The sequence below is a fragment of the Odocoileus virginianus genome, chromosome 3 (genome assembly GCF_023699985.2).
Source record: "Odocoileus virginianus isolate 20LAN1187 ecotype Illinois chromosome 3, Ovbor_1.2, whole genome shotgun sequence".
In the NCBI taxonomy this organism is placed as follows: Eukaryota; Metazoa; Chordata; class Mammalia; order Artiodactyla; family Cervidae; genus Odocoileus; species Odocoileus virginianus.
This window is the reverse complement of record NC_069676.1, coordinates 34,706,821-34,727,694: the sequence shown is the minus strand read 5'-3', so window position 1 is coordinate 34,727,694 and position 20,874 is coordinate 34,706,821. Positions and strand designations below refer to the sequence as shown.

At 53.4% G+C, this 20,874-nt stretch overlaps 1 protein-coding gene across 2 annotated transcripts; it reads left to right on the top strand.

Annotated features, from left to right (window-relative positions):
• Positions 1-397: 397 nt before the first annotated feature.
• Positions 398-20,857, top strand: CLTB (clathrin light chain B). Of its 2 annotated transcripts, XM_070465141.1 has the most exons (6): positions 398-682; positions 5,887-5,930; positions 14,725-14,842; positions 15,072-15,183; positions 16,887-16,940; positions 20,409-20,857. In XM_070465141.1, exons 1-6 carry the CDS (start codon positions 496-498, stop codon positions 20,578-20,580), a joined length of 687 nt encoding a protein of 228 aa, XP_070321242.1. In that variant the 5' UTR covers positions 398-495; the 3' UTR covers positions 20,581-20,857. The 2 variants fall into 2 exon arrangements, with proteins under 2 accessions (XP_070321242.1, XP_070321243.1); XM_070465142.1 differs by lacking the exon at positions 16,887-16,940.
• Positions 20,858-20,874: the final 17 nt, after the last annotated feature.

The following is a 20,874-nucleotide window of genomic DNA, read 5'->3' as shown; positions in this document are numbered from 1 at the left end:
CACCACCTCGGTGCTCCTGAGATCCAGGCTGCCAACCTGCAGTGACCTTGTACGCGCGATGGTCCCTTGGTCCCGTCTGCTTCGCCTCAGGACGCGGCAGGAGCTGCGCCAGTCCTGTGTCCTGGAAACGCGCGCTGGTGGCCGCGAGCCGGGAGCGCGGCCCCGGCCCCTCGGGCTGCGCCGCCGTCCTGCTGCCGCCCTCCTGTGGCCGCTGCGAGGCGACCTCCGGCCGTCCTGCGGGCCTCCTCCCTCGGCCGGTGACATCACCGCATTCCCGTCCCGGCTCCTCCCGCCTTGCAGCCGCAGTGACAGGCGAGCCGGGCCCGGTGGCGGAGAGGAAGTGTGGGGCCGCCGCGCCGAGCCCGTCCCCGCCGAGGCCGAGCGGCTCCCCCCGGGGTGCTCGGGTGACAGTGCCGTGGCCGCCGGGCGCAACGCGGGGCACGCGCCGGGCAGAGCCGAGCACCAGACGGACGCTTCGGCGGAGACGCGGGGAAAATGGCTGATGACTTTGGCTTCTTCTCGTCGTCGGAGAGCGGGGCCCCCGAAGCGGCCGAGGAGGACCCGGCGGCTGCCTTCCTGGCCCAGCAGGAGAGTGAGATTGCGGGCATTGAGAATGACGAGGGCTTCGGGGCACCTGCCGGCGGCCAGGGGGGCCTCGCGCAGCCGGGACCCGCGAGTGGGGGTGAGTCAGCGCGGTGGCCTGGGTACTGGGGGTTGGGGGGGTGGGATCTGGGGCTCGCACCCGGGGTCCTCGGCCTCCGGGCCCTGCGGTAGAGCGAAGAAGGCCTGCTGTGGCCGGCCAGCAGCAGGCCTGGGGCTGTGTGTGTACCTGCGGGGGACTTGGAGAAGGAAATGGGAGGGGGATCTTGTGGCCTTCCCCATCTGAGGCCCCGCCTGGGGCTGAGGATCTGGTGGCTCCCGGCATAGAAATTCGTCATGACATTTCATTCCCAAGCCAGCTCCACCACTGCCTGTCTCTGGAATCCAACGCAGCCCAGCCTCGAGCTTCCCAGTAGGCTGGCTGCCCCGGGCTGAGCCCTGAGAGTGTGCACAGGACCTCAGACCTCCCTGAACCTTGGACTTAGCTCCCTCCTTCAGTTGGGAAAGCAGGAGGCTTGGGTGCTCTAAGAACTTACAGACTTTCTTGGAGGATCACCTGCCATCCTGCGGTCACTGTTCTAGGCACTTTACTTAACATTTCATCATTTCATGTGCATTATAAACCCATTTCAGAGATGGCAGAACCAAGGCTCAAAATGTACACTACTGCAAGAACTAGTAAGTGGCAGAGTGAGGACTAAACAATTTCTCTCAGATTCTGAATCCTCTCCCCCTGGCCACGTTGTCTTCCATATGCCAGGCTCTGAGTTAGATACCAGTATGGGGGCGGGGGTACAGAGGGCTTCAGTCAGATGTGATCCTGCCCTCCTGGGTTTGGAGAGGGTTTGGAGCTTAGTGGTTTTGCAAAGGTGGTCCAGGGCTATTGGGGTTAGCTTCAGGCTCAGGGTTTGGGGCCTGGTCCTTGCAATAGCGTGTTTATCAGCAATGTTCCTGCTGTAGTTCTGCCTGAAAGAACAATTTCTTAAAGTTAAAAACTAGCTATCATTTTCATGGGTGCCTCCAAAACAGCCCTTGTTTCATGTTAATGTTGTCATTTTAGTGGGGGTTTATGGGCCTGTTGGAATAAGTGGTAGCTTACATATTTTAAAAAAAATGTTTACAAGTAAGGCTCCTTATAGTCATATATGTATTCATTCAACTTTTACTGAGCACCTACTGTGTGCCAGATGCAGTGGGGATACAGATATGAATAAGACAGTTCCTATGACTTGAGGGGCTTGAGCATCTCTGTATCCTCTTCCTGTGAGAAACATAACAAGCCCTTTGTCACATGTAAGAAACTGGAAGCCCAGAGAGCCTGAGTGTCTTGCCCAAAGTCACACAGCCGTGAGTGACAGACCTGAAACTAGATCCCAGGCCTCTCAACTCTGGGCTCCACATTCTTTCAAGCGCTGTGGCAGTCACCCTTGGAGGTGATGGGATGTGGAGTTGGGGGAGGGGGGTCTTTTGCTACCTAACCAAGTCAGCAGTGGATGTCTTCTGAAGGAGCAGCAGCTTCTAGCACTTTGGCACAGACCCTCACACACCCCAGGGAATTCCTAGAAAATATGGGCCCACGTCTTGAGACTACCAGCTTCCCCAGTCAGGTTGGCACGGGAGAGGCCCTGCTGGGAGAGTCCATGTCGGAACCACCTAGGAGAGAAGCAGGGAGAAGTCAGGCACAGAGCTGCAGAAGTGGCTGGGGTTTGAACAGGCTGTGACCTCTCCTAGGACGGTGGGACTCCAGGGATTTATGGCCTGGGTGGGAGGTTCCCTCTCTGGCAGGGGTGGTACAGGTTGGCCCCAGACCGGAGGTGGCAGGGAAAGAAGCAGCGACATGGCCCTCTGAGGGTCTCCTGGACTCACAATCACTAAAGCTGCAAATGCTCAGCTGCCCTGCTGAGTGGAGCACAGGGATCTGAGAGGAGTTATGGGATTCGGCTCAATAGGTGGCCAGATAGGATAGAATTGATCTGACCCTCCTAGGTCTAGATGATGATGAGTAAGTAATCCCCCGGAGACCGGTGATGAGTGCCAGAAGCCTGAATAAGTTGCAAAAAAATGTGCCTTAGGCTGCTGGAAGCTGGACGGAAGCTCCTGAAGCCAGCACTACTCATCACTTCTCAGTCTTGTCTCTTAAATGATGCCCTTGTGCTGAGTGCCCTGACTTTGGGGACAGGGGGTGCTTCCTGGATGGCTCAGTGGTAGAGAATCCTCCTGCAATGCAGGAGATGCGGGTTCAATCCCTGGGTCAGGAAGATCCCCTGGAGGAGTGCATGGCAACCCACTCCAGTATTCTTGCCTGGAGAATCCCATGGACAGAGGAGTCTGGCTGGCTACAGTCCATGGGGTCGCACAGAGTGGGACACGTCGGAGCATGAATGCATGCATGTACCTCAGGCGAAACTGTTTACAGTAGGCCTGAGCCTGAGCTCCTTTGAGTCCCTCCTCTGGGGCTGGAGTTGCAGCCAGCCTGAGCAATAGATACTTCGTTTCCATTCATCAGCCTTGGGTAGGGCCCAGGAGGTTTACATTTTCACACCCAGATTTCTGTGCGCCCTGCCTGGCTCTGCCCTGGACTTGCCCAGTCATTTCCTGGGCAAGCCCATTTTCCCCTGATGGGACTCAGTAAGCTCCCAGAAATGTTCTGGACCCCGTCTGTCCCCGTCCCAAAAGGGGATTAGGGATCTGAGGGAAGTCACAGCCACAGCTTATCCCTGGGACTCGTATCTGCCTCACTCCTGTTCTGCTGGCTTTGGACTGTGGACACATGCTTATTAACGTGCCGTGGGCTGGTCAGAAAGCTCTCTGAGGACAGACACTCGTAATTCCGTGTGTGGGTATGTGTGGATTCCCAAGGAGGCTGAAGCCTCATTTCCAAAGGGGAGCACCCATGGGACTGAGAAACTGGGTTGCAGAGACTTCCTGAAGGACAGGGTGGGCCCCTGGCCGCTCCTGCGGTTGAAGGGTCTGAGATTGGGACTGGTCAGGGTGGAGTGTGGGAGGGGGCACAACTTCCCCTCCAGAAATGCCAAGTGCACAGACCAGCATCATGAATGGACCCTGGTAACTTCAGACCCTGGTAGAGGAGATGCCCCTGGAGAAGATGCTGCCACTGGTTTAGGGACCAGGCCACCTGTGCAGGAGAAACCCCATCTAAACAAGCAGGAAGGATGGCTGACAACTGTTGGTTAAAATCCATCACTGTTTGAAAACAAAATTGATTAGAATTTATATCTGCTGGGGATTTTTTTCCATGGCGTTAAGGACCCCTCCCTTTAGTCCCCAAGTTGGAAGCACTGTCACTGTGACTCACGGCTCTATCTGGCTGGTGAAGTGTACTTGTCCATCTGGGGTGGTCTTGTACAGCCTCCCGTGGCTCCTGACTAAGAGGCATTGCAGTTTCTGAGAGTCCTCAGGCCTTGCAGACAACAGCGGGCCCCCAAAGAGCAATTCAGCTTCCGTTTAGCCAATACTGACTGCTCACCCATAGGAGCTAGCTGAATGGGATACAGAGCCTGATAAGGGAATGCATGACCCATGGGAGGTCACAGTAATCATGTAAGAGGGTGGGGGGTGCTATATAGTATTTTGGGATCCTCCATAGTAGTTGAGACCTTCCATCAGCGCTCAGGGTAGAAGGGGAAGCTGTGGAGGGCTTCCCAGAGGAGGTGACTGGTGAACTGGGCTTTGGAGAACAACTGGATTCCCAAGAGCATTCTTTGGTGAGGGAAGTAGGAAGAAAGGCATGGAATGTGGCATAGTGTGTTTGGGGAAGGCGGAAACCAGAATAGGGTTTGTGGGAAGGACTGGTGGGAAGTGAGGCAGGAAAAATGGGCAGGGCCAGGTTGCAAAATCCTCATGAGTTATGGTTCAATGTATCCATTCAACAAATATTTATTGGGCATCTGTGTGTCAGGCACTGTTCTAGGTGCTGGATCCCAGTGATGGACAAAACAAAGTCCCTGCCCTCCTGGAGGGCTTTCAAGTGGGGTAGACAGGTAATTAGCACACACAAAAATAAACGTATCAGGCTGTGCTAGGTGATACAGAGAAAGTACTGTACAGGGGAGGAGTGGGGTGCAGAGGACGAATGTCAGGGATGGTCAGGGAAGACCTCTAATAAGGAAGAGTTTGAGCAGAGGCTGAAAGGCTTGAGGGAGCAGGAGAGCCTTCCAGGGAGAGGGAACGGCACCTGTCAAGTTCCCAAAGAAGGAGCAGATCCTATGGGCTGCCGTGGTCCACAGAAAGTGGCTTTCATTTTAGTTTGTGTTCATTTTATTTTTAATTAGAAGAGTTACGTAGGTAAGTGTATGCTTTTCATCAGCCATGGCGGTTGGTTTGAAAGAGGTTTGGGAGAGGGTGAAGATGGAGGCAGGGAGGCCTGTGAGTGGACAGAAGCCATTTAGTCCTTCTTTCTTTAGTGCATTGATTCATTTGCTATTCAACAAATAGCTTCTGAGCACTTTCTAAGCTGCAGGTATGGTACCTGGCTCTGGGGAAGACAGTGGGGAGGGTTTGGACACAGGTGTGTCCCTCCAGGTGCTCACTGCCACTAGTACCTGTGCAGGCAGGCCTGGCGGGGGGCAGAGGGACTCCCAACTTTAAGGGTTCTGGCTGCAGCAGAAGTCACGGGAATTTGTGACTAATCGGGTGTCAGGGCAAGGGAACAGGAGGAGTCACTGTCGAGATGAGGGCCACAGTAAATCCTTCTGGGAGGGGCAGGAGGAGGGAAAACAGGCCAGGTGCTGCCTGGTAGCGGCTGATTCCTGCTCTCCCAGGTGAAGCCATTGCTCAAGGCACCTCAGGGACAAGCGGAGACGCGCAGTGCCTTCTTCCTGAGCCCTTGCAGACCTGCCCTGAGACTCCAGCTCCTCAGCTGGCTCACTGGGCATAGGCCCCATAGGTAATCAGGCTATTCCTGACTGTGGCTGAGGGGAAATTAATTTCAGGTAGGTGAGGAGCTATTACTGGCTGGCGACCTTGGGCAATCATGTAGCCTTTCTGGGCCTCAGTTTGAGAATCTGTAAAATGGGTTGATAACATACCTTGTGCCTTTCAGCACAAGGCTATGGTGAAAATTAGATGTGATAACAGCTATGAGAAGGCTTTGTGACCAGTCAAGGACTGAACCCAGGTTGTTTATGTGTACATGATGTCTGCATATGTGGAAGTCAGAACACACATACGGATATATAGAGAGGTTGGCTCAGTTGCTAATGTAGGACCCTGCTTATTATAAGCTGAGCAATGAGTAATGCTGTCTTCTTGTTCTGTTTCTATCAGGTTCTGAGGACATGGGGACCACGGTCAATGGAGATGTGTTTCAGGTAAGCAAGATTCTGTCCTCGCAGTGGGAGGGACTGACAGCCTGGGTCTCAGTAACTTTTTGGCCCCCATCATGGGTAGGAAGAGGGCTTCAAGTTCTGTTCATTGGGATGGGAACATTAAGAAAGGTTTTGACACTTTTTTTTTTTTGGTTGTGTAGGAGAAGGGGATGGAGAATAAGGACCGCACAGATAGGGATGGATGGGGTATGGCCTCAGGTTGCCCTTGGTAATGTCTAGCTTGCAGAGGAAGAAAGAAAGTGGCCCACAGTGGCATGGACTAAAGGAAACACAGGGCCCTGCATGTGTTTGCCACTGGCCGGAGGCTGAACCCAGCGGCCATCTCCACCATGTCTGCGCATTTTCACTGCGTTAAAACCCAGTTAAAAGACCCAGTTAAAAGAGATTTCACTTCTCAGAATTTTCCTAAAGAAAAAGCTGGACAGAGACACTCAGATTCTTTGTACGATTATTTATAGTAGCAGACAAACTGGAAATCATCTACGTGCCCATTCTTGAGGACCTGGGTAGGAAAATTGGAAAACCATGCTATTGTTACAAAGAGCAGTCAGAGCTTTCTGTATGGACATGAAAAGATGCCCATAATATAATAAATGGAAAAGCAGCTTGCAGAGTAATATGCACAGTATGGTCCTGTTTTTTATTTTAGAAATATGTTTGCGTGAAGATCTGAAAGGATGTGTACCAACTGTTAGCAGTGGTTAACCCCAAGGTTGTGGGAGAAGGGAGGGAGGGTAAGGAAAAGCTTTCACTTTGAGTGGTTTTAAAATTCTTTGTAATGATCTGTAACATACACATTCTCTCTCTCTCTCTCACACTCCCCCCCTAACACCTCCCCCCCCAAAAAAAAATCCAGATAGTAAATACCTACTCCAGTATTCTTGGGTTTCCCTAGTGGTTCAGACCATAAAGAATCTGCCTGCAATGAGAGAGATCAGGATTTGATCCCTGGGTTGGGAAGATCCCCTGGAGGAGGGCATGGCTACTCACTCCAGTATTCTTGCCTGGAGAATCCCCATGGACAGAAGAGCCTGGCGGGCTATAGTCCATGGGGCCATAAAGAGTAGGACACGAATGAGTGACTAAGCACATCACAGATATTTCTAGTTAAAAACTTCTCTCCACACTCACCTAAGCCCCCTCCTTTCCTACATATACAGATCATATTAAGAGTACTTAAAGAATTTGGAACACAAATAGTATCCTTGGGACCCCACAGATGCAACAGTCTTCACCGGACGAACTTTAATTCCCACTGGACTGGGTCAATGACCTTTGACTGTTGCAGGATCTCCTGAGCTCTGCCTCATGGAGGAGCTGGCCTCCTAAATCCTCAGGGAGAACAAACAATAGTTTCTTATGTAAGAGGGATGGGCTGGTACCTTACACAGGGCAACTGGCCAAGTCCCATTTCTGGAAAATTACTCAACTGCCGGCAAGCTAGAAAAGTTAGTCTCTAGGACTTTAAGAGCTTCGTGTCTCCTTGGGCCTGCCTGAGAGCTCCAAATAAGCAGCGCTGATGCCTGGTCAGTTAGGCAGAGCAGAGAGACTCAGACTGCGCCTGTCCTGCACATACATCAAAGGACTTGGCTTGATCCAAAAGGTCTGTGTCCTAAAGTGGCCCTGGAGCTGGAGATATACTTGGGGCCATAGTACCTAGAACACCAGGAGCAAGATAATTTTCCCTTTCTACACATTAGCACCTTGAGGCCTTCTCCCATCCTGCCCCCTGGCCTCACTTTGTATTGAATGAATCTGAGAAACCCTAGGCCTCCTCCCCAATCTCAGTGGGAATTTTCTTCTCACTGCTACCAAGGACAACCCCAGGTATGTTTATTTGTGAATCATTTGTGGGAGACTTGGGTTGGATCCCTGGGTTGGGAAGATCCCCTGGAGAAGGGAATGGCTACCCAGTCCAGCATTCTGGCCTGGAGAATTCCATGGTCTGTATAGTCAGTCTTTGGGGTCACAAAGCGTTGAACACGACCAAGTAACTTTCGCTTTCACTTTCATTTCACATCTGTGCCACGATAGCATCCTTGCAGGCAGGGAAGGGGGTCACAGATGAGGCAAGTCACTCAGAAGCTTAGTGGCCAATTTCAGGTTCATCTATATGTATGCAGTGTATGCTAAGTCACTTCAGTCCTGTCTGACTCTTTGCGACCCCATGGACTGTAGCCCTCCAGGCTCCTTTGTCCATGGAATTCTCCAGGCAAGAATACTGGAGTGGGTTGCTATGTCCTTCTCCAGGGGATCTTCCCGACCCAGGAACTGAACCATCGTCTCTTACATCTTGGGCTTTGCCAGGCAGCTTCTTTACCACTGGCGCCAACTGGGAAGCCCTCAGGTTCATCTAAATTTCTTGATCTGGTGCCCTTTGCTCCACCCCCTTGTTGCTGGACCAGGCAGGCCACAGGGGCCAGCTTGCTGGTGGAAGCCCCTGCAGATTTCTCTTAGGATGGAGCACAGAGCAGGGTCTGACTTTCAAGGGTCCTGGACAGAACTTTCCTGCTACCTTACTTGATCTTTTCTGGAAGCCTGTGGGCCACTGGGAGCTTCCCTGGTGGCTCAACAGTAAAGAATCTGCATGCAGTGGAAGAGCCACAGGAGACATGGGTTCAATCCCTGGGTCAGGAAGATCCCCTGGAGGAAGGCATGACAACCCACTGCAAGGCAAGAACCCAAGTGTTCTTGCCTGGAGTATCCCTGGACAGAGGTGTCCATAGGGTTGAAAAGAGCCAGATACGACTGAAGCGACTTGGTATGCAACACGCACATGGGCCACTGCGGGGTCCAGCTATGAACCTGATCCCCAACAAGGCCTAAGGATAAGCCTGTCCAAGCCTATTCTAATTCTCTCTGCCGCTGCCAGGGGCAGGGAGAGAAGGCCCCAGCAGGACACCCTCCTCCTACACAAGCTCTCTTGCTTCCTCCACTCACGTGGCCATCATGCCCACTGAGCTACTTAGAGGAATCAACAGCTCAGCTCAGCTTAGCTTTAGCTGATCAATCCCCAGGATCAGCTGTGCCTCATCCTCCTGGCTGCCCATGGTGTCACAGCACGTGCTGGGCCAGCCTGGCCCCCGGAAGCCCTCGTGGTGGTCTCCAGTGTCCAGCAGAGGGGTCCCTTGGGAGAGGGGTGCCGCCAGAGAGCCGGGCCGAGGCGAGCCCGGCCCTGATTGTAGCCTCCTGCCTTTTGGTCCTGGCCATTCCCAGATGCCTTCCCTTTCGAGCTTGGGAGGGGCTCCAAGCATTCCTGCAGCCCTGGGCGAGCCCTCCCGGGCTGTCAGCCCCCTGGCAGCTGACCCTGTTTCCTCACTGGGACAGTCTAGTGATTGAGGAGGAGCCCCTCCCGTGACTCTTCCAGCCTCACTGCTCACTGGCAGGGGCAGGGCTGGAAGATAAGTCCAGATCAGTGGGTGAAGGGGAGCCAGCAAACAGCTTCTCAGGACCTCGTCTGCCTGCAGCACCGCTGTGTGTTCTCCTGGTTGTGGTGATGGTGCAGGGTGGCCGGCCGACTGATGGTGGGGAGGTTGCCATGGGCCATGCTGCAGAGCCATGCCGCTCTGCCCCCTGCACATGTGCTGTCTCCAAGCCTATGGGCTACAGCGGTTGCAGGGCAGTTATCACATTCAGGCCCCACTTCACACCTGGAGTGGGATGTTGTCACTCCCGTTTGACAGGTGACGACACCTAAGGAGCACCAGGAGGGGACTTCTTAAAGGTCCCACACACAGTGAATGGCAGGAGGGGACTTAAAGCCCAAGTCCCTCTGATGCTGTGTCCCAGGCTCTCCCCATGCCCTCCACATTGCTTTGCAGGCAGCCCCTCATTCCTTCATTTAGTCAGCTCACATTCTGAGTGCCATGTGCTGTGCTCAAGGCCTTGGATGTAGAGGCAAATCCAATGGCTGTTGGTTCTCAAAGAGCCCAAATGACAGACCTGAAAGTCGTGCGGGACAGCAGGGGCTCAGGTGTGGGGCTGGTCTCAAGAGCCAGACGTCTGAGTTCTTACTGTACATCAAAATGGAAGTATCAGTCGCTCAGTTGTGTCCAATCCTTTGTGACCCCAAGGACTGTAGCCCGCCAGGCTCCTCTGTCCATGGGGATTCTCTAGGCAAAAATACTGGAGTGGGTTGCGATTCCCTTCCACAGGGGGATCTTCCCAACCCAGGAACGAACCCAGGTCTCCTGCACTGAAGGCAGATTCTTTACCATCTGAATCACCGGGGAAGCTATTCTGCATTGGGTACCACCCAAAAGCTTTAATGGATTAACTCATTTCATCTTCCCAACACTCCTATCATGTAGGTTCCGTACATTATCCCCACTTTACCGATGAGGGGAAGGAGGATACACAGGGAAGTTTAATAGCTCTGGTTACACAGCCGAAAAGAGCTGGGACCTAAAGCAGGCTCAGCCGCTAGCTGCTGCACTGAAGTCAGAGAGGGCAACTGGAACGGATGCTGGAAGCGGGTTCCAGGCTGCCCAGGGGGTGGTGGGTGGTCCTGGCTGGGAGGACAGCATGTGCAGAGGCACAGAAGATAAGATGCTCAGTCTGGGGCTGCTGCAGGGAAGGTTGTGCTGGGGGAGCCGGAAGAGACCACAGGTGCAGGGCCATGTGCCTGCAGGTGGGAGGCATAGGGGTGTGTAGGGGGGCAGGAACAGCTCCCAGCCAGAGCCTATCAGTGGGCCGCATTGGTGGAGGAGGCGGGCTCAGCTTGACCGGGCTCTCCACTCAGAGCCTGGGGCACAGCCAGCTCTGGGCACCACCTGCTGGGGCCACACTGAGCGATGCCCCTGGATGTGGGGTGCAGCTGCTCCAGGCTCCTCCCCTCAACCCTCCTAACCTCCCTCCGTCCCCAGCATCTACTCCAGCTGCTTCTACACCCAGACTGAGGCGCTGTGGTGAAGTCTGGATGGCGTCAGACAATCTGGGCTTCATTTCTGCTTTTTCCCAGCTGGACGACCTTGGACTAGTCGCTGCCTTGAGCTGGATTTGTCATTTGTAAATGGGGATGAGAAGCCCTCCCTTGCTGTCCCCACAGGTCTGTTGAGAAGAGTGCTCTGTAGCCTTAGAAGCTTCTTATCCCTGAGCTAGCCACTCAGTGAGCCAAGGAGGGTATGAAGGCAAGTGTGGGAGAGACAGGGAGTGGGCCTCGGGACAGTGGGAGGACAGGGCATGGTCTCTAATCTTGGGATGGTAGACGTGTTAGGGAGGAAGTCACGTGACACAGAAGTGACTTTGGCCCCTGTTGGCTATGTGTGGCTGGTGTGTCACACCCAGGAATTCAGTTTGAATTCTGGCTCTGCCAGTTGCTGGCTGGGTGACCTTGGGACTTTGAAGCTAGACTTTTTCCTACCTGTAAAACAAAGATAATAAAACCCACCATGAAGGTTTGTGAAGGCCAAAGAGAACCATTTAATTGAAGGTTCTTTGCAAGTTTTTAAGCACTCTAACCTGTGAGTCTTAATTTTAGGGCAGTCTTGAAGGAGATGGTGGGGTTTCCCAGGTATCTCAGTGGTGAAGAACCTGCCTGCCAATGCAGGAGACACAGAAGATGCTGGTTCGACCCCTGGGTTGGGAAGATCCCCTGGAGTAGGAAATGGCAACCTACTTGAGTGTTCTTGCCTGGAAAATTCCATGGATAGAGGAGCCTGGCAGGCGGTAGCAAAGATCCATGGGGTCGCAAAGAGTCGGACACGACTGAGCACGCCCGCACTTCTAAAGGAGATGGTGAGTCCTCAAGGACACCATGGAATGACTTCTACCCCTCCAGCCCACCTCTCTCAACCCATCTCATCCACACGTGGCAGCATGTCTGTACTCACATTTTCCCAAAGGCACCAGCCTCACATGGTCCTTACACTGCCAACTCTTGGTCTGAAATGCCCTTCCCCTGTCTCTTCCCAGCCTACTCTGCTCCTAGGCTAGAAAGGTCATGTCCTCCCTTGTCCCCCTTCTTTTCATGACCCATGTTATGCACGTACCCCAAGCCATGGTCTTCATTTGTGAGGAACTCCCTCTGCCAAGCTCCTGGATGATGGGCCAACTTGTTCATCTCTGTCCCCAAGCATGAACATATGTTAATTCATTCAAGAGATGTTCTTGAGCTCCTCTTACAGCCAGGCCTTCCCTGTCCTAGGTCCTTACAGAGACAGTCTCTGTCTGCATGGAACTCACTTACTGGGGAGGGGTGGGGGGCAGATAGTAAAGAAAATCAGAACGTGTTAGTTGCTTAGTCATGTCCGACTCTTTGCAACCCAAGGACTATAGCCCACCAGGCTCCTCTGTCCATGGGATTTCCCGGGCAAGAAATACTGGAGTGGGTCACCATTCCCTTCTCAAGGGGATCTTCCTGACCCAGAGATCAAACCCAGGTCTCCCGCATTGCAGGCAGATTATTTACTATCTGAGCCACCAAGGAAGCCAGTCTTTTAAGATATCACGAGTACCAAGAAGAGATAAAATGTAGCACCTGAATAAACACATAGACACCAAAGTAACTGCACTTGTCTGCAGATGGGACATTCTATAGGATTGGGTAGAGGTCCTGGTAGCCTGGCCTTTGGACAGGGTTGTTCCCAGAACGGAACAGGGTGGGGCTCACCCTACATCAACTTGTGATCAACTTGTGTTGTTGAGATTAGGGGCCTGAAAAGGCCCCTTGAGATGTCTTGAGAGACTCTAAATTAAAATATAATGCTGGGCAGGAAGGAGGAATAAGGGCAGTGATCCAGCTGCCCCACCCAAGGGCGGTCTGATCCGAGGAGCCAGGCAGCACTGCCTCGCCCTCGGCCTGCCCTTCTGTCTCCCGAGGGAGATGCAGCTCTTGTGTCCATCTGTGTGCTCCTCCACCTTGCTGCCCGCAGCCCCTTGGACAGACACCCAGCACTTCCTCTGAACCGGCACATGCTGGTCCCAGGGGGGATCTTCATCCATACGGCCACCGCTTGTTGAGCCCAGCTGGGTGGGCCCGTTGGACAGATGCTGTTGGGTGGGGAGAAGACATTAAACAACACTGGGATCCATGACAGTTTGATGAGTCCCTGAGCAACAGAGCAGTGGAAGGAGGGACATGTTCATAGGGCTGTAAACAAGGTTCTGCCCTGCTGCCAGGGATCTCCCAGTCCAGCCAGGAGACTCACATGGTGGAAGGCAAAGGAGCACGGGGAGAGGAAGGGCTGTGGTCTGCTTGGGGGTTTGGAAATAGCCCAGAGCTGGTGACTTCTGAGCTAGAAACTTGGGATGGAATAAGATTTCATTAGCTGGGGGAAGGAGGGGAGACAATTGCAGGCCGAAAGCACAAAGGCGGGGCAGCGTGGGTGTGGGATGGGTGGAGACAGGAACGCACTGGGCGGACAGAGCTCCACAGATGGGCTGGATCATAAAAAAGCTCTGGCTCTTCAAGAACAGAGGGAAGCCTCATCCTGTCTGGGCTGAGCTCTCAGCCTGCCATGCTTGGAGTCCCCTACCCTGGCAGGCAGCCTGGAGAATTGGGCAGAGCCCTGGCTTGGAAGTCAGAGGAGGCCTGGACTGCAGCCCAGGTTCTGCCATGACATTGTGCCATCTCTCCTGGCCTCAGTTTCCACCCCCTATAAGATGAGAATGAATAATAATAATAATTCTAGCTATCACTTGCTGAGCCATCACTCCATGCCGGGCACTCTTGTAAATTTCTTACAAGTACTGTTGCATCAAATCCTCACACCAGCTCTTAGAGGTAGTTTTAGTATCATCTTCATTTCAGATGAGAAAACTGAGGTCAAGCAAGGTTGAGTTACACATATGAAGCAGGGAGTAGAGATGGGATCTGAACCCAGATGGTCTGGTCTCCAAGTTTGAGTTTCCCATCACTGCACAATCTTAGCTAAGCCCACCCTGCCTATCTCAGGACTGTTCACTCAGTAAATAGTTACAGAGTACCTGCTCTGTGCCAGGCACTGTGCTGGGTGCTGGGGGGACAGCAGGGAACAGGGCAGGCAAATCCCTGCTGTCACAAATGTGACATTCTGATAGAGGAGACAGACAATAGACAAGTAAATGTATTATAAAGTGAGGCCATTTGGGCCTGTGTGTTATTGGGTGAATAAAACTAACAGTGCTCAGTCGTGTCCAACTCTTTGTGACACCATGGACTATAGTCTGGCAGGCTCCTCCGTCCATGAGATTCTCCAGGCAAGGATACTGGAGTTACCATTTCCTCCTCCAGGGGATCTTTCCCACCTAGGGATCAAACCTCAGTCTCCTGTGGCTCCTGCATTGGCAGACAGATTCTTTACAATTGAGCCACGTGGGAAGCCCACAGCTAACAGAGTGGAACTTTAATGACAGAAACACAGGGAACTCTCTGTGTGCCAAGAAGCAGTTGAAATTCTTTATGCTTTTAAAACTCATTTCATCCTCATTGTAACCCTATGGAGTGGGTGCTATTCTGTAGCCCGTTTTGTGATGAGGAAAGTCAGGCCCAGAGAGGCTGAGTAACTTGCCCAGGGTCACAGAGGGGAAAGAGCGACTGGTGGAGGGCACCGCAAGTGCAAAGACCAGCTACAGTCACAGGAGATAGTGGGCATGACGTGGTTTGAGATGTGAGGGGTTTAAAGAAAACCGATGTGTAGAGTTTTATTGCTTATAGAAATGACAACACTTTGACCCAGAAGTGGCTAAAGAATAAAGGGAAATTAGTGGCCTATGTAACTGGAAAGGAGTAGTCAAGAAGCAGAGACAGAGGGGCAGGTGGGCAGGCTGGGTACACTGGCGTCTGTCTGTGTCCTAGGAGGCCAACGGTCCAGCGGACGGCTATGCCGCGATCGCCCAGGCGGACAGGCTGACTCAGGAACCCGAGAGCATCCGCAAGTGGAGAGAGGAGCAGCGGAAACGGCTGCAGGAACTGGGTGAGGACGGGGCTGAGGCTGCGAGCTGGGCTGGGCCCCCTGACGGGGCTTCCCACCGGGGTGGTGGTTTGGGACCATCACCAAGGTCGGGTGGGAAGCCTGAGAGTACATGGGGCTCCTTAGTGTGGGGACTGGCAGAGGTCGGGGCTGAGGGGAGAAGCCGCCAGGGCAGCTGTGCCTCACATTCCTCCTGGAAAGCGGCTGCTCATTCACCTGTTGGGGGTCGCAGATGCTGCCTCCAAAGTGATGGAGCAGGAGTGGCGGGAGAAGGCCAAGAAGGACCTGGAGGAATGGAACCAGCGCCAGAGTGAACAAGTCGAGAAGAACAAGATCAACAACCGGTGAGCAGAGCTATCAGGGCATGAGGGGGCTGTGGGGACATGAGAGGAGCCACGAAGGAGAGAGGGGGCCTGTCACAAGGATGGGTGATTTGGTGGCGAGAACATGGAGGAAGGAGAAGCCAGACCCCGGGGCTGTTTACTCAGTGGCCTGTGGAGCTCAGCACCCTGAACGCTGCAGAGCTGGTGACTGTGAGCTCTCGCCTCCTCCCCACGACAGAGAAAAGCGAGTCTACCAGTCGATGGACGAGGGCCTAGGACCCACCGGAATGTGAGCCAGATGACCCTGGAACCCACTGGCCAAGAGCTGGACCGGGGGCCCTGTGGCCACGGTTAGCATCACAGAGAGCACAGGCCTGGCTGGGGGGAAGAACCAAGCCATATGCAGGGTTTTCCTGCTTCTCGAAGTGACAACACTTCGACTCGGAAGTGGCTGAAGAGTAGGGGGAAATTCGTGACCTATGTAACTGGAAAGGCCAGGGGGAAGCAGGCAGGCACAGTGGGCTCCAGCTGAAACAAAGTCCATCAGTGCTCACTTTTACTGTCTCTCAGCCCTGCTTTCCTTCCCCCCACCTTCACTCTTGGGCATACACCCCAGGGATGGGGCCCCAGGTGGCCGCCAGCAGCTCCAGACTCCTGCTCTATTTTCTTGGCAGCTCCAGTGAAAGTAAGCCTCTCGCCCCCAGCAGCTTCAGCTGCTCTGGTGTGGGGTCACGTGCTCATCCCAGGCCCAGTGACTGTCCCAGGAGCAGAGACTCTCTGATGGACCCAGATGGGGTCTCATTTCTTGGTTTGTGTGTGGGGTCCGATCCCACACAAACCACAGGGACTGGGCGGGGGCAGCTGATGCTTTATAGGACAATCAGGATGCCCTTCCCGGAAGAAGAAGGACAGGTGTTGGGCAGGAAAGACAGTGGAGACCCACCGGAGAATCCCTTGCAGAAATGCTCTCTGCCCAGAGAGCGCCCGGCAGCCCCTGCCTTTGAGGCCGTGCTCTTGAAGGCACCGGACCCGCCAGGAAGGGGAAGGCTGGCTCTGGGAAGCTTCCAGCTTCAGTTTCAACAAGCTGCTGCCTGCCAGACCCTGGGCTGGGCCCTGGGGAGGCAGAAATGAGAAGGACCGCATCTGTGTCCTCAAAGAGCTCAGCAGTGGGCAAACGTGCTGGGCTGGTCTCGGGAGCAGGGTCTCTGCAGGAAGGCTGTGGAAGCAAGGGATGTGGGAAGCAAGGGATGTGTGCGGAGGAGGGGGCCTCTAGGTCTGGGGACCTGGGCTTTGGAGGACAACTAGGAGACCAGGACACAACATGATGTGAAAGAAAGGCCATTGTCCTTTCTTTCTTTCTGTCCAAGAAAGGCTTGGGCAGCAGGGAGAGAGGCGGGAGGGAGGGCCGGAGTGAGGGCTCACATGTGCAGGGCCTCGAATGTGAGCGTTGGGAAGACATGGGCTATGGGAATCACGGAAGGTTTGTGAACAGGAGGAGTAACAGGATAAGGGCTGAGTTTTAGAAAGGGCCCCCTCCTCGGGTGGGTGGGGGATCCCCGCTCTCCTCTCTGGGCTGTGGAGAGTTGCTGAGCCTTCCAGAACTGTGCTTCCTAACACGTCTCCAGCTGGAGGTACTAATGCTGATTTCTCTTTCTCTTTAACCCTCTGCCTGCCTGTCCATCTTGCCCTGCTGTTCTCCCCTCACCTAACCCCCATCCCCCAAGGATCGCTGACAAAGCATTCTACCAGCAGCCAGATGCTGACATCATCGGCTACGTGTACGTGTCTCCTTTGCTCTTCTGCTGGGGCCCCTGTGTGCGGCTGGCAGTTTCTTGAGTCTTTCCCTGGTGGGGTATGAATGAGTGTGGCTGGGCCTGGGGCAGTGATCAGAGAAGGAGGTGAGCCGCAGGGTGGACCCAGGCACCAACCTTCACCTCCATCCCCCTGGCAGGTGTCCTGAGCACCTTTGAGACAGATTTGCTAAATCCAAGCAGAGACAAGGAAAGAATGCTGGCCATCCTCAGGTGATAGAGGCAAAGGGTCAAGCAGCCCAACTCCTCTGGCCCTGAGATGGCTCTTGGGGTGGGAGGTGGGAGGTGGGGTGAGTTTCTTGTTGAACGAAACAAGCATGGGATGCCTGGTGCCGGAGGTATAAAGCACGCCCTGCCATCCCCCACCTCCTGCCTGAGTGTGCTGTTCCTCTCAGAGCTCCAGCCTGAATTTGGCTGCGAGCCCCTGGCGAGACCACCATTGGCCTATCTCACGTTCCTGGTTTGGGGTCTAGCCGGTCCTGTGCCTAATCCAGACAAGAGATTTCTTCTCATAGTTAGCTGGGTGGTGTGTTGGGGATTGTGAAGCTGAAGGAGAAAAAAAAGCAGTGATGAGTGTCTGATGACTGCCTCGTGCGTATGTGCCAAATATTTGCTGTTCCTCGCCCTGGGTACGCCCTTGGCAGCCCTCTCATGCTGTCTGGGCTAACCCTCCTCTTACAGAACCTGGGACACACCAAAATAACAGCCTTCCACTCCTTCCTCTGTCCACTCTCCTATTTATCCAGTACTTATTGGTGCTTACCCAATGCCAATCTCCGGTCCAACAGGAATAATATGCACACAGTCCATCCCCTTAAGTTGCTCATGGTTGCAGGTGTGTTGTGATAAGAGCTGCTCACAAGGATATGCAGGGCTCCCACAGAGCCACCCTCTTCGGGGGAAGCTTCATATATGTGGGACCGCCCCTGGCCCTTAAAGCATGAGGTGGAGTTTGCTGTGTGGGGAGGGTGAGAAGAGAAGGGTGTCCTCGATGGGAAAAGCTGCTGGGGCAAAGGCTATGAGAGGGGAAATACCTAGTGGCCTGCAGTGGCTGGGGTTGGGGTCTGGGGGGCGGGGAGAAAATTAGTTTGGAGCCACTTGAAGAAAGCCTGTAGTGTGATGCTTAAAAGCTCAGACCTGATCCTGAAGGTAGCGGAGAGCCATGGGAGGTTTCAAGCAGGAGACTGGGGATGGCAGAAGGGCATTGGTGCTGGAGAACACCGCAGGGGGTTCTTTGCTCCTGTTGTGCCTGAGGAGGTGACCCAAGGAGCACCCAAGGGAATCCCAAAGAGAGGAAGAGTCTAGACCAGCGCTTCTCAGACCTGCTCGTACCTATGAATCACCAGGGGCTCTTGTCAAAATGGAGATTCTGACACAGAAAGACTGAAGTGAGGCCCTGATTCTGCATTGCCAACAAGCTCCATGGTGATGCAGTGCTGCTGGACCATGAATCCCGCTTTGAGAGCAAGGTTAGAGGGGAGCCTCTTGACCCGGATAGCTCAGTTGGTAAAGCATCGACCTGCAATGCAGGAGACCCCCATTCGATTCCTGGGTCAGGAAGATCCCCTGGAGAAGGGAAAGGCTACCCACTCTAGTATTCTGGCCTGAAGAATTCCATGGACTGTATAGTCCATGGGGTTGCAAAGAGTTGGACACGACTGAGCGACTTTCACTTCACTTCACTTTTTGACCTGGAAGAGAGCTTCAATGATCGCTCCCCCCAGCCCTGCTGGTCAGCCAGCTCCACTCAGAACCTTACATTTTCCCAAGCCCACACACACATGTTGTGTTGCTGGGCTCTCAGACCAGTGAGACGGATCAGCAAAGAGGAGACACTGCTTCTCACTTTATAGATTAGGAAATGAGCACCCAGCAGGGAAGCAAGATCCCCCGGGAGGGGCTGGGTCGCCTGAGCCAGGGCTGGCTCATCCTGGATCCCTCCGGATCACCTAGAGAGTGATCACCCGCCATCAGCTAGTGCCTAGCCCTTGGCAGAAATGGTCCTGCTTGCGATGCAAGGGGGACTGCTAAGGAGAGAGGGACTTTAAGGACACTTGCTGGTCAAACAGAACACAGACCCAGCCCTCCCCACCCCAGAATCCCTTATTGTCTTTCTCTTAATGACTCCCACATTTAGGTTTTGTCCACAAAACTACATTTATTATACTTTATTTCCCCATTGTTCCTTCATCAGTGGCTTCTGTAGCTATCAGCCAGAACTTCTGATGAAGAAACGACCACTTTCCATCCTAATCTGATTCTAACCAAAAGCAAAGACTCCAGTGGAGCATTCCCCAGGCTGAGAGAATAGTCATTCTGTGCTAAAAAGAGTTCTGTAGTCAAATACGGGTGACTTGTTTTGAAGATCCTCTTTAGTTGATTCTTTTACACATTTTTGACCACAGCCTTTTCTGGGGAACACTCATAGGATCCAGAGAACCCTGAGGCAATGCCGAATCAGAGATTTCAGTTAGGTGGTTAGTAAATGTCCTGTCCAGTTTGGGGAAGTGTTGAAAATAGCTGAGGTATTACATTGATTTCTCCAAGGGCCTTTAGGTGTCAGGAGCCCCAGCATGGGAACTCTTTTTCCTTTTTTTTTCAATTGGAGTATAATTGCTTTACAATGCTGTGTTAGTTTCTGCCGTACAAGGAAGTGAGTCAGCTACACGGTTAAAAACTGGAAAGCTGCATGTGAAAGAATGAAATTAGAATACCACCTAACATCATACACAAAAATAAACTGAATGGATTAAAGATCTAAAGGCAAGACCAGATACTACAAACAGAATACTGTTTGACATAAATCACGGTACTGTTCTTTTTGGATTTGTCTCCTAGAGTAATGGAAATGAAAGTAAAAATAAATGGGACCCAGTTTAGGAACTCTTGATGGAGAGGTGATGAACAGAGAGTGCTGGTGCAGGGGTAGGCTACTTGAGCTTCGGTGGCAGGGGAAGACTTTTCTCAGGAGGTAAGGCCTGCACTCGACCTGAATGACAAGAAACAAGCTGGGAAGACCCAGAGGGATCGGGTGGAGAGGGAGGTGGGAGGGGGGACCGGGATGGGGAATACATGTAAATCCATGGCTAATTCATTTCAATGTATGACAGAAACCACTGCAATGTTGTAAAGTAATTAGCCCCCAACTAATAAAAATAAATGGAAAAAAATTAAAAAAAAAAAAAAGAAACAAGCTGTGAGCAGGTCTGAGGAAAGACCTCAAAAAAGGCCCTGAGGCAGGACCCAGGGTTCCTCTGGTGGCTAAGGTGTTCCTGTGGGCCTGAGGTCAGAGGTCACAGAACCGGGAAGGAGATGCCTTGGTAAAGTACCCCATAGTAGGCTGGGCAAAACAGCCTTGCTCCATGGGAGCAGAGCATCACTGCTTCGGGGAAGAGATAGACCGCTCTGAAACCTCTCTCCTGTCTCCACCTGCAGGGCATCTGAGGAGGCTTTTGTGAAGGAATCCAAGGAGGAGACCCCAGGCACAGAGTGGGAGAAGGTGGCCCAGCTGTGTGACTTCAACCCCAAGAGCAGCAAGCAGTGCAAAGACGTGTCCCGCCTGCGCTCGGTGCTCATGTCCCTGAAGCAGACACCGCTGTCCCGCTAGGGGTCTGCCAGCAGCATGGCCGCCACGCAGGGGCCCGGCCGGGCAGAGGAGGAGCAGCTGCTTTGGCCAGGGGGCAGCAATGCCTCCCACAGCTGCTACACAGCCTATTCCGTTCCTCCCCATCTCCCGGGGGCCGGGAAGGGGACCCCTCACCCCCTCACCCGTCATTCTCTCACGGCCCAGTGGCCCAGCCCCTCACACCTCTCAGTCCACAGAATTGTGACTGTCCTTCCTGATGTATTTTTTTTTCTTCTTGGCTTAAAGGGTGTGTTGTTAACTCTTTTTACACTTATT